General features: G+C 33.1%; 1 protein-coding gene across 4 annotated transcripts in view; it reads left to right on the top strand.

Annotated features, from left to right (window-relative positions):
• The window catches only part of PTPN4 (protein tyrosine phosphatase non-receptor type 4), a 152,297-nt gene that overhangs the window by 74,902 nt on the left and 64,370 nt on the right, over nucleotides 1-13,025 (top strand). For all 4 annotated transcript variants that reach the window (XR_004319755.1, XM_032479295.1, XM_032479296.1 and 1 more), the window contains 5 exons: nucleotides 620-664; nucleotides 926-978; nucleotides 1,350-1,470; nucleotides 4,046-4,133; nucleotides 7,370-7,458. Coding sequence is in view for 3 of the 4 variants with exons in the window: in XM_032479295.1 (XP_032335186.1) it covers nucleotides 620-664; nucleotides 926-978; nucleotides 1,350-1,470; nucleotides 4,046-4,133; nucleotides 7,370-7,458 (396 nt within the window). In the remaining variant the exon portion in view is untranslated. The remainder of the gene's footprint in view (nucleotides 1-619; nucleotides 665-925; nucleotides 979-1,349; nucleotides 1,471-4,045; nucleotides 4,134-7,369; nucleotides 7,459-13,025) is intronic.

Here is a 13,025-nt window from a genome sequence, read left to right as displayed (position 1 = left end):
TTGGTTTTAAAGGCAATTGGGTACTTGGCAATTTTAATAGTAGAGCAATAGTAGTAAAAGAAACTTACTTTTTTTTTTCTGATCAAAGAGAGCTTTCTTAAATGAAGATGAAAAGGTGCTTTTCTACAATTAGCAGCTTCCTGCTGCCTAATGATATGGTGATCAACACATAGGCCTGTCCTTGCAGCTGGCTTCTTATCTCAGCAGAATGATTTTCTTCAGTTGGTCTCTAGTGTATTGCTAGTGTCAGCTTTTCCATGTCTCTGACTTGTTTTCTGTTTCCCAGTTCTACTTTCTACATACACCAACCTTCAGAGTGTTTCTCCCTAATCTTCTCCCTCAGTCATGTAATTCTTGAAATCTTGAAAGTTTTATAATAGAAGCTAGTGGAAACAAAATATTTGAAGTATGAAATTTCATTTATCAAAGGATTCTAAAGATTTAGATTCGTGAATTTATGAAACCTCATTTTAAAATATCTTTATATGTGCTAATATGTACGTTATAAAAGCAAATATTTAAATATTTTAATTTTATTTGTCAATGTAAATATATAGTTTTTAAACTCTAAATGTTATAATTCCAATAAATGCTAACTATCTTTTTTATTTTTTTGAAGGTACCAGTATTTTTTGCAAATCAAACAAGACATTCTTACTGGAAGGTGGGCTATTTTCAGTTTTTAGTAATGAGCTTTAAAAACACTTTTAATTCTGTATTCGATAGTTTATAATCATTGCAAACAGGTTATTGAAAGATGTCTACATGTAGCATGAATTCCTTTCATCAAATAAGTTCATTACTTAATAGTTAGAATGTTAGTCACTTAAAAACTTCAAGTGTGAATAGTATATTATAAATTATAGTGCTTTTGAAATTATTGTGTTTAACCTTGGGTTACATATTTTCTGTCTTGTTTTATTAGATTGCCCTGTCCTTATAATACTGCTGCTCTTTTGGCTTCATTTGCTGTTCAGTGTAAGTATCAGCCCACTTTCGGGCCATATATGTATGATTGCATGGCCTGTGTTGGTAGTACATTGCCTTTAATGTAAGAATTCTTTCTGTGTGATGACACATGTTACTATACAGAAAAAAGTGACTGCAGGGAAAATGTAATGAAACATCCAATTAGTTAGCAATTACTTTGATTCCTGGAAAAATTTTTCTGAAATTGTTTAAGACTTAGAAGAATGTTAAGTGCATCATTGTAACTTGCTTAAATGGTAACAGTAGAAACAAATATCTTACTTCCAGAAATATGGTGGAATTCATGACATTGCTGATTTGGCTATAAAAATTGAAAAATGTGTTTATTGAAATGTGAATATTTTCTTTCCATTTATTAGCTGAACTTGGAGACTACAATCAGTCAGAAAACTTGCCAGGCTACCTCTCAGATTATTCTTTCATTCCTAATCAACCTCAAGATTTTGAAAAAGAAATTGCAAAATTACATCAGCAACATACGTAAGGATTTATTTATTTTTCTGCTTCCTTGCTAAACTTCTTAATGGCATCTTTTCTAGAGAGATGTTTTAAATTCTTTCTAATGTAATCATTGTATTTACTTAATATAGGACAGTTACTATTATATAAAATAGTATGGTTGCTATAAAGAAGTGCAGGTAATCTGTACTAAAAAAACATTGTTATTTCATAGGCTATTTGAGGTTTTCATGTCTGTTGAGAAACAATGCTATATGTAAACTGACATGCAATTGTTATTATATAAAGTTGCTGGTTCTTAAAGGAAGTTTAGAATATTAACAATATGTTCACAATATACAGATCAATCTACTTGGCAATTCTTTCTCAATTTTTAGCTATGTAAAAAGCATCAATTCTGCTTGTTAATGAGTGAAGAGGAGAAAAGGAACTTTATGTAGAACTAAATTAATAAAAAATATTCTTTCAAAATAGTGATTTTTTCAACTTTGATATTTTATGAGTCTGATTTTCTGTAACATGAGTTTTTTTTTTTTTCAAGAAGAGGTTTATTGCTTTGAGTAGAAAGTAGCATTGTTTATCAGTTCAGAGTTCAGTATTGCTTTACGGTACAATTCAGAATACTCATGGAGGAACTAAGGCAGTGTTACATGTTGGCTGAGAGCCTGAGCTACAGAGCCAGACTGCCTGGTTTGAAATTCTGGTGAGGTTACTTACTATCTTTGTAACTTTGGCCAAGTCACTCTGTTTCTCTTGTTTACTTGTATGTAAAGTGGGGGTGATAAAACTATCTACCTCTAGTGTTATTGTAAAGACTAAGGCAGTTTATGTATACAAAGTACTCAGAACAATCCCTGGTGTGTAGTAAGCACTGAAGAAATATTAGCTCTTATTAATAAGGAAACTCACTTTCATTTGGTAATGGCCCATGTGTCTAAAACAGTTTGGCAAACCGTGGCCTGCTGCCTCCTTTTGTATGGCCTACAGGCTAATAAGAATGATTTGTACATTTGAAATGGTTGAAAAAAATCAAAAGAAGAATAGCATTTTGTGGGACATGAAATTTTGAGAAATTCCACTTTCAGAGTCTGTAAGTGAACACTTACTATAACACAGATTCCCTTGTTGGTCTCACGTTGTCTGGCTGCTTCCTCCTAACAGCAGAGCTGATGAGCTGCAGCAGAGACCGTGTGGCCTGAAAGCCTCAAGTGTTTCCATCCAGCTCTCTCCAGTAAAATTTTGCTGACCCCTAATCTAAAATAAAACGAATGAATGAGAATTTTAATAGATTGGCCTAATGTAGTGTGGAGGCTGTTTTGACCTAAAAGAAATGTCATTTATAATAAGTTCTACACATAGCATATCTGAACCAAGGGTCTGAAGTTAAACCAGATTTTTTAAAAAACTTACCAATAATGAAAATTTTCTTCTGTAAGGAAGAAGTTTGTACATTTGACAAGGTATTGATTATATATTTCTATTTGCTTTAAAGAAATGATTCCACAAATTTTTAAAGAAAGGAAAAATAGAATCCAGTTTAACTGCAGGGGGTGGGGAGTGGAAGTAGAATATTTAACTTAATTGAAGTTTATAGAAAACTGAAGCATCTCTGCTTTTTTGAGGAATCCCATTTTTATGATTATACATCAGCAGGCTGCTTGCTCCCTTTTTGGTATCATTAATGCATGCGGGGTTGATATCTTTGCATTTCTAATTTACTGCTTTTGTGCTGCGGTAGTCTGATGATATCAGATAACCAGTGTGGTTAGAACTATATGTAATATAGGAGTAAATCTATTTTTAAAGGCTTTGCAGTTAAAACAGTAGTTCTCAAACTTGTGTTCATAAGAATCACCTGGAATATTTCTTAAATATAAACAACTTGGACCCCATTTATTCTATATCAGTTTCTATAGAACAGTTCTTCTGAAACTGTGATGAAACAGTAGTTCCCCAAACCTCTTCCCAATCTGTCATGGAATAATACTTCTGAAAATATAATAAAAATGAATTACTAGAAAAGTAAAATGGAGAAATAAACGAAGTCATAAAAAATTACAAGTACTTTTTTTTTTATTGTTAGATGCAACAGACATGAAATTACTCTGCCAAAGTGCTACGAAAGGCTTTGACACTCTCACTTTTGTACTTGTTATGAATCGCACCTGTCTGTGCACCACACCCTAAGAAGCACTGCTCTGGAGCTTGCCTCAGAAGCTGCATGTTTCAGAAGCACCCTGTGTAATTTAAATGCACATAAGGGGTATAGGCCAAATTTTGAAAATACTGTTTTAAGTTAAGTCTAAGTGACTTTGTAACATCCATGAGTACACCTAGGGGCTTTAAAAACTTGGTGCATTCTTGTATTCCTGGGAAATAAGAAGATATTCTACAAACTAATAATTTATGCTACTGAAAATGTATCCTCCAGATAAGGTAGATGTTACTGTATAGAATTAAGAGGCGTAGTCCTGTGTGGGGTGTTTGGCAAAAGATTTAACAAGAATGCTGAAAATTTTCCACATAAATAGCTTTTTTGTAACTTGATCATATTTGTGATTTTGTTATAATTTTTAACCTAAGGATGTCTTTACAGAGGCTTATCTCCTGCAGAAGCAGAATTTAATTACCTGAACACGGCACGTACCTTAGAACTCTATGGAGTTGAATTCCACTATGCAAGGGTAAGTGAAGAAAACATTTTGATATTGTTGTTAGGCATCATTACTTAGTATCAAAAACTTTTAATGCCTTAATAGGATTGGGCAATAAATGGAATAGTGAGTGCTGCCAACATAGTTGCTCTGAAAACTTCCTGTGAATAGAAGTATTTTCATAATCACAATCACTTCAGATTCAATACCTGACAAGTATGGTTGGAGTGTATTTTTCATGTTATTTTTCTTCAAGGTAGTGTTTTATGTTATAAAGATAATTTTTACTATAAGAGACAGTACCTTTAGAGTTTTTATTTTGCAAAATAAAGATTGCTATGGGAAAAGTAGTTATTTGTATATTTTACTTTTGTGAAAATCATTGTTATAAAAGATGCTTTGACTTCACTGAGGCCTGTATTACTGCACTCTTTTTTGTCGTTTAGTGACATCATTGTAAATTTTTATTTATAAAGCACAAAATCCATCATATTTACATATTTTGGTTGTCTCTGTCCTTCCCGCTTCCACCCCTAATCCTTTTATTAAGATGAATTTTATAATTACTGTAAAGGAATGTGAAATGATACGATGGTTCATTAATGCCCAAAGTATGACCACAGACTGGGGCTGATCCATAAACTGTTTGTTACTGGTCCATGGTTAGATTGGTACAGAAATTGAGAGAATTTTAAAACCTTTATGGCCATCTGACATCAAGCATATGATTGGTATATTTTGCAATAGTATTAGTACCTGACAGATTGGAAATTTAAACAAAAAAAATAACTGGTCCTTTTCACTGTTATATACAATTCCAGCTGTTGTCTTACCTAACAGTAATTGGGTATTTCCAGTAAGTGGTTTAAGAGACAGATACATACTTATGAGATGTAAGCTAATGAAGTTTTCACAGAGAAGGTGGACTTGATCAAGACTTTGGTTTGGTTTTATTGGATTCATCAGAGAGACGTAAAGAAGGCATGAGAGCAGCATTAATTAAAACATGTAATTGTGGGTACACAGAATGCATGGAACTGGCCTGACAGGAAGGTTTTTACTAATTAGAAAGGGAGAAATAAAATGGGGTGAGATGGTGGTTTAAAGGCCTTCAGTGCCAAGCTGAGCAACTAAGACGTTTTCCTACAGATGATAGAGGTCCATTCACTCCACAGATGAGTACAAGGCACTTTTCTACATCTAAGAACCTAACAGTGCACAAAGCGAAGCCCCTGCACTTGGCTACTTAGCTTCTAGTGAAGAAGAGAAAAAGCAAACGGATTAAAGAAGTGAATTTGTAGCATCATATTAGATAGTAGTGATAAGAAGAAAATCAAAGGAAAATATTTTAAAATAAGGTGGTCAGTGTGCATTTTTCTGTACATTGGAATTAATAGCATTTGTACCCATAAAAGATATAATACTTATTTTCTTGTTTTATCTTGCCCAACTCTGGCAACACCTTGGGAACTACCACTTTAGTCTAGATAACTAACTTAAGAACTTGAGTTCCTATATATCCTGGAACATGCTTCTTCACCATGTTTTTCTACCAACATAGCAGCTTGATTGACTTATCTATTTATTGAATTTCGTGTATCTCTTTAATGGTATTGGTTCTTCTCAAGTGCTTGGTGATCCTTGCTTGTGTACTTCCCTTTGTATTTGTGATTCCTAGTTCACTTGGTCGTGCATGTTGTTTGTCTTTACTAAAGCCTGTTTTAGATGGTGATGGAGGAGGGAAGGAATATATCATCAGGTAGAATGTGCCTATAGTTTGTCTTTTTCATTTTTAGGTTCTCCATCCCTTTTGGGATCCTCTAATTCCTGTCCTCAATATCCACACTTGCTAGTTTAGACAGGCTGTGCACACTTTTGTGTCCTATAGCTCAGTCCAGATGGGGCAGGATTGTAGGGCTGTTAGGAGCTAATTACCTTAGCAACTCTCTGCCTGATCATCCTGACAGTAATTTGAGGGTTGCCTTTGGGCTGTGGTTTTCTGTCATTTTTTTTCTCTCCATAAATCTGATCATATCCTCTTTGTCTTTACAGATTCCTCAAAACGTTTGGTCCATTGATTATGTACTTTTAATTGTTATGGATTGTTTTCAAGTGTTACAAATTTTTTTCTGTTTTCATTTATCTTCTCCGATGTTTTATGAGATTGGGAGCAGAAGGAGTAATTGGAGCATATATTAAGTCTGCCATCTTTTAGGCTGAGCCTGCCATCTTGATTCAAACTTCTAATTGATGTCCTTTAAAAAATGATGAGACTGATAATAGTGTACAGTAGTGCTTGTTACTGCTAAACAAATGAGCAGCCAGACAAATTAATGTACACCACGGTGTTTTGCCACTTACTATGTATGAGCTACCTAACAGGTTAATTTAGTAATATTTTATTTATTTAGAAATGATGGAACTTACAGTTTAAAGGTTTTTTTCTTAGAAGACAATTAGAAAATCTTGATTATATTTTCTATCTTCCAAGGAGATGAATGATAGGGAATAGAAGCATTATTGTTGTATTAATTTGCCTGTAGTATGTTTCAAGTCAAGAAGCAAAACTTTCAAGGTTGATCAGCATCTGAGAAAAGTGTTTTAATTCTACTCACTCTCTCAGTAGTGCAGGTTACCTATTCAAGTTGGATCAGTTAGCGTGAAAACTCTCACTCGTTCATCAAAGCATAATTCAAGTTTTCTTCTCTGGAGTCTTCCAAGCTCTCCAACAATTGTTGCCCACTCTATACTTCCATGATGTTTTTATTGTATTATATTAGTTACAGAACTTCTCATTATTTTGGAAATATTGTTCCATTACAGGTTGCCCATCACCAAACTTTGAACTCCTCCATGTTTTACTCATTTTTGCAATCCCAGCACCATATTAACACAGTGATTAGATCTTAATAGTTTTGGAAATGGAAGATGGATACTAACTTATCATTCTACAAGATTCTGAAAAGGCCTTTGATTTTCTATTCCAAGAGTCAGTCCCAGTTACAAACTATTGGAAATCCTGGGATCGCTTTTGCTTTAGATTAGTGAATTTTAATAATGCAACAACATTTAAGTTTGATTTGACATATATCCTTTATTTTTATGAGATAACAGTTACCATATGGGTTTGTAAATATTATGCAGTTATATGCTGCCTTTGATAATGTCACATTCTGTTAAAAAAAAACTAATATTTTTAAAATATATCTTTAACAGTTAAAGCCCATAATTTTAGATTTGTCATTTTCTTTTTTAATTTTTTGAAGGATCAAAGTAACAATGAAATTATGATTGGAGTGATGTCAGGAGGAATTCTGATTTATAAGAACAGAGTACGAATGAATACCTTTCCATGGTAAGAACTTCCATCAGTGCTTTTGCTTTTACCATTATATTACCAACTATAATAATTCATATTAAAGAAAGTGGCTTGTGAACTATTTAATGTTGCATACAACTTTATCTCACTTACTTGGAATCTACCAGAAGATGCCAAAATAATTGAACTACTTATTTCAAAAGTTTCTTAGTTTATAGAAAATATTACTTTATGAATTTTTCTTGTAGAGAATCTCTAAATTTGTACTGTACTACAGTAACTAATATCATGTTTACTCTGTCTTGCACCATGCTAATTGTTCAAAATACAGTATTTCATTTAAATGCATTCAGTGGGTACTAGTTTATTAGCTGGAACTTAGACATGGTGGCTGCAACAAAGACCTATTATTAAACTGGTTTAAATTGGTGTAAGGAAAGTTTGGTGACTCCATAGGGTTTAAAACTCATGTTTCTTTCATTCTGTTGCTCTGTTGTCTTTAGCATGTTGTCCTTGTCTTCATTGTCCAAGATAATTCACCCATCATCATTTCTGTATCCCAAAATGATGGAAAAGGAAAAGTAGCATCTGCCACTTCTCTTTAAGGGGATAATTTGAAAATTGTAAAAATCACTATGTGATTATATCCCTTGTGTATATGTCATATATGTAACTCAGGTTTTTAAAAATAAACCAATGGTTTTCTTTAAGAGAAGAAACAAGTATGAAAGAAATGTATTGTATTAATCTGTTTCTCTTTGTGTCTCCTTAAAGATTCGGTCCTGTTTTTTCAATATCTGTGATTTTTATTTAATAGGTCTTTGTAATTAGTCACTTTTATAACACTTGAATAGACATATAAGTGACAGAAGCTTTTCAGAAAATAGCCACAACTATGTTAAGAAACTGAATTTCCCAAATAGGTCACTATCTAGGAAAGCATAAAATATAAAATAAAAAATTGGTGAAATGAACTTCATCAAAAGTAAATATTTTTGCTCTCTAGAAGACACTCTAAAGAATATGAAAAGACAAGATACAGGCTTTTGTAAAATATATTTGATAAAGGGCTTTTAAAAAATGTATAAAGAACTCTTATAGCTTAGTAATGAGACAACTTGATTTAAAAGAATATGCAAAATATTTGAATAGATACCCCCACCAAAGAAGATATACAAATGGCAGATAAGTACATGAAAAGATGCTCAGTCATCAGTGAAATGCAAATTAAAACCACATTGAACTGTTACTGTTCACCCACTAGAATAGCTCGAATTGAAAAGAAATGAGTACCAAATGATGGCAAGGAAGCGCAGAGCACCTGGATATCTCATATATTGGTGGTGGGACTGCAAACTAGTAGACCAACTTTGGAAGACAGTTTGTCAGTTTCTTAAGGGCTAAATGTCGATTTAGTATATAATCTTAGCAGTTCTATTCCTAGATATTTACCCGAGAAAAATGAAAACGTAAGTTCATATAAAGATTGTATACCTTGTGTTCATAGCTACATTATTCATAATAGCAAAGAACAGAATTTCAAGTGTCCATCAGTTGGTGAATGGACAAATAAATTGTGGTATATCTACACAATGGAATACCGTTTAGCAGTAAACAGCATATAAAAAGCAATGAACTATTGACACACTAAACAACATGGTTGATCCTATCGTCAAAACATTATACCAAGTGTAAGAAGCCTGACACAAAAGATGATGTACTCTGTTATATTTATATGAAATTTTAGAAAACACACATTAAAGAGACAGTAGACTATTAGTAGACAGGGATTGAAAATGGGGGGAGGTGATTGACTGGAAAGGGGTGCCAAGGGAACATTTTGAGGTGCTGGAAATTGTTACATGATGATTTTGGTGTGTGGCAGTTACACAACTGAATACATTTGTCAGAGCTCATTTAATTGTCCACCTAAAATTGGGACATTTCATTTTATATTTTAATATTTCTCTAAAGCTCATAAAAGAAAACTAATGAGTATTCAGTGTTTCAGCTCACATCTTTTAAATTTTTCCTATATATTTCAAATTTTGTTATGTTCAGAGGAGAATACAAAACAGTTCAAGACATAGTTCTTGCCTATAAGTGGATACATAAAATTATAAAACATAGTAAGAAAAATTATAAATTAAATTAAAGCTTCAGAAAAGATAGTTATTGTTGATTTTCATAATGGTAAATGTGTGTCTTCAATTTTAATACATTTCTGATTGTACTAAAGACAATTAAAAATACCTTATTTTACTTTTTATTAATTTTACATTTTATATAAATGTCAAAATGAGAAATAAATTCTTTTCAGATGATATGGGTTAAAATAACATCATGATAATCTAAATTTTTCTGCATTAAAAATTCTATATTGTATATTCCTTTTTTATTATTATAAAATAAGGATTCTAGAAGAGTTTTTGACATTTTTTTTGGAAACACCAAGGATATAATCTCTCTAGGGAAAATTTAAATGTCCCCCATAATATTTGAAATGAGTTTAAACAATGAATAGAAACTTCCTCAGTGAAATGGAAGTGTGGAATGTATATATAGAGGGGTCAATGGGAGAATTCAGGGTAGAGGTACCAAACATTTGCAGAGGCCTAATAGTAAGAAAGGACGTGGCGGGTTGAGGCTATGATGGGATATTTGGTTTAATTTCTTTTTTTTTCCAATTGTCCTCATTGAGGACAGAAGCAAGGGAGCAAGGATTTAAAAAGATGTTGCTTAATAGATAAATTAGATTCAGATTATGAAGGATTTTTATATATTCCATATGCTGAAGAGTTTTTTTTGTATTTTATTAGTAAATATGCTTTAAGCCAGTTTCATGTTGACAAATAGAACTCATATTTCCAAGTCTTTATTATACAAGTTTTAAAAAAAAAAAAAAGAGCATGAACATTTAAGATATTGATTGGAAAATATTACATAGTATTCTTTTAAATTTTTATTTTCAAGAATTAAACTAAATAGATAGGATTTAAAGTTGTTAAAGCTGCACCATCCTGGAACATAAGAATTTCTTCTGATTCTAACTGCTTATAGCAGTACATACTACATTAAGAATACATTTATAAATATACCACAGATGCCTATGATTCAGAATTGATTTCCAGTATCAGTTGACTTCCAAAGAAATCATTAAGTTCTGTGATAATCATCAAATATATGGTTTTAGTTCTTAAAGTATGGATCTATTTTCACGAAAGCAACATATTTCTTATTAATATTATATGTGAATAATGGACCATTTCAGCCTCATCCCCTTTATTCAAATTAATGTTCAGAGAATTGCCATTGCCTTTAAATTGATATTTTAGCAAAATGTGTAAGTCTCCTTGAAGAAGTCATAAACAAATCACTTGATGCAGACTGACAGTTATTACAGCTCTGATGTTGTATCATGTACATTTCAGCTACATTTATCTTATGTTAATATTTTATATAAGATATTCAGGCCAAAAATTAAATTGTGGAATTTCTACATGAATGAAGAGTTTAGAGTAAAGGTGGAAGAACTGATAGTTTTATAAGGTCAAGACAAGGGAAAAAAAAAATCACTCATGGATTTTAATGCATTTTATCTATACCTTATGACTGCTGCAACTGGGAATGAAATGCCAGAAAAGTTGACTGGCCCAGGGTTAACAAGTATAAGTATGAAGCAGAGCTTTAAACCTGGGTCTTTCAGATTCTGAAACACAAGCTTCTCACTTACCTCTTCTCTCCAAGTCAGAGCTACACGTAGAAAAACTAGTGTCCCATGTAATGAATATACTCCCTCATTTCTTTCCATGTATGGTTATCCCTAAATTGTCCAGTTCAAGTTCATACTTTTAAAATGTTGAATACTGAATTGGGAGTTATTTGGATTCTATAAATTAGACTTCATTAAAAGTAATGCTCATCAAAAAACATCATTAGTAAAATGAAAAAGGGAGGAGAGAGTTCTGGTTCCCAGTCCAGTAGCTAAAGACCTTGGAAGTTGTCACCCCTGTCCTCACAAGAAAAAAAGTTCTCAATAAAACTCAAAATCAACAACTCTTTTTAGGTCCCTCAGAGAACTGAGGGCATACTGCAGCTCTGAAAACTGGAAAGACAGATGAATACAAGGAATGACAGCTTACTAAGACTAGAAACCACTACTGCAGCCAGCAACTGGTAGGAATACTTAAAGGATAATCAACTAATTGCTGGAGACTGAATAAAGACTAGCTTGACAGATAAAAACTCTTGGAGGACCTGCTTAGGAATAGCCCCATGCTATCATGAGTTTTACAACCAGGCAGCCCACCAGATTCTCAGGGTAAAGATGGGAGAAAAATCCATTTATGCTTTGGAGGGCAGGAGAGGGGAGTTGAGCAAGAAAGTAACCATTTTGAAATAGGCTCAGATCTTTCTGTTCTCTTAACAAAGGTCTGCCTTCAAGAAAATCTGTTTTACCAATACTTAACCAATGTGGGTTTTACCAGAACCTAACCAAGGTGGGGGAAAGGAAATACCTATTTCCAGTCCCTCTGTACTTATTGTTTCACCTAAGGAGGGGGTGAGCTGTAAAAGCACTGAAGGTCAAAGCCAAAGGGCACAGACCACTGAACCACTGATACCTAATTATAGGATTAAAGAAGGATTCCTCCCCAACCCCACAATTAACTGCCACACCAACAGAGATCTTGTAGAATACGAGAGGGTTACAACTTAAATAACTGCAAAGCTCAGACTAATTAAGAAAGAGTCTCTAGGAAAATCCAAAGACCACAGAGGAGATAAAAAAAATAATAACACAGGAAATAGTAGCCTCAGACACCTTCCTCAGAAACTGTTCCTTTGAAATAGTCACAGTTTGACTGGATTAGTGTCTAAAGGAATTCATGCCCCAGGGCACTGTTGGAAACAATAGAGCAGATGTTGGCAATTAGAGGAGTTTTACAGTTGGGTGTGGTTTTTGAAAGAATGGGATGACTAGTACCTATGTCATCTCAGGATTACTGTGGGCATACCCAAGACTGTGCCTTCCTGAAGAGCAACACCAGAAGCATAACACTACAATGTAATATGTAAAACATCTGGTTTCCAGCAAAGGTAAAGGAAAATATGACCCATATACCAGGACAGGAACAGTTGTATGTATACATGTGCATAGTAACACAGTTTCAAAATACATGAAGCAAAAAATAAGGAAAAATAGACAATTCTACAATCATAGTTGGAGGGATACAATCATATCCCTCTCGGAAGTCAGTACAAAAACTAGACAAAAAATGTGCCGAAATAGATTCAAGAACTGCTAAATCTTTTGACATAATTGATGTACAGTACTGTGCCTAGTAACAACAGAGTGCATATTCTTATCAAGTGTACATGGTCTGTTTATTAGGAGAGAAAATATCTTGAGTCATAAAACAAGCTTCAATAAAATTTTTATTGAGTTATAATTAATATAACATGTAAGTTTCAAGTGTACACGTAGTCAACATTTCTATACATTATGAAACAATCACCACAATAAGACCACTTACCATCCGTCACCATATAAAATTATTACAGTGTTATTGACTATAGCCCCCATGTATATACTACATCTCCAT

The sequence above is a fragment of the Camelus ferus genome, chromosome 5 (assembly GCF_009834535.1).
Source record: "Camelus ferus isolate YT-003-E chromosome 5, BCGSAC_Cfer_1.0, whole genome shotgun sequence".
Lineage (NCBI taxonomy): Eukaryota > Metazoa > Chordata > Mammalia > Artiodactyla > Camelidae > Camelus > Camelus ferus.
This window is presented reverse-complemented; position numbering and strand designations above follow the sequence as displayed.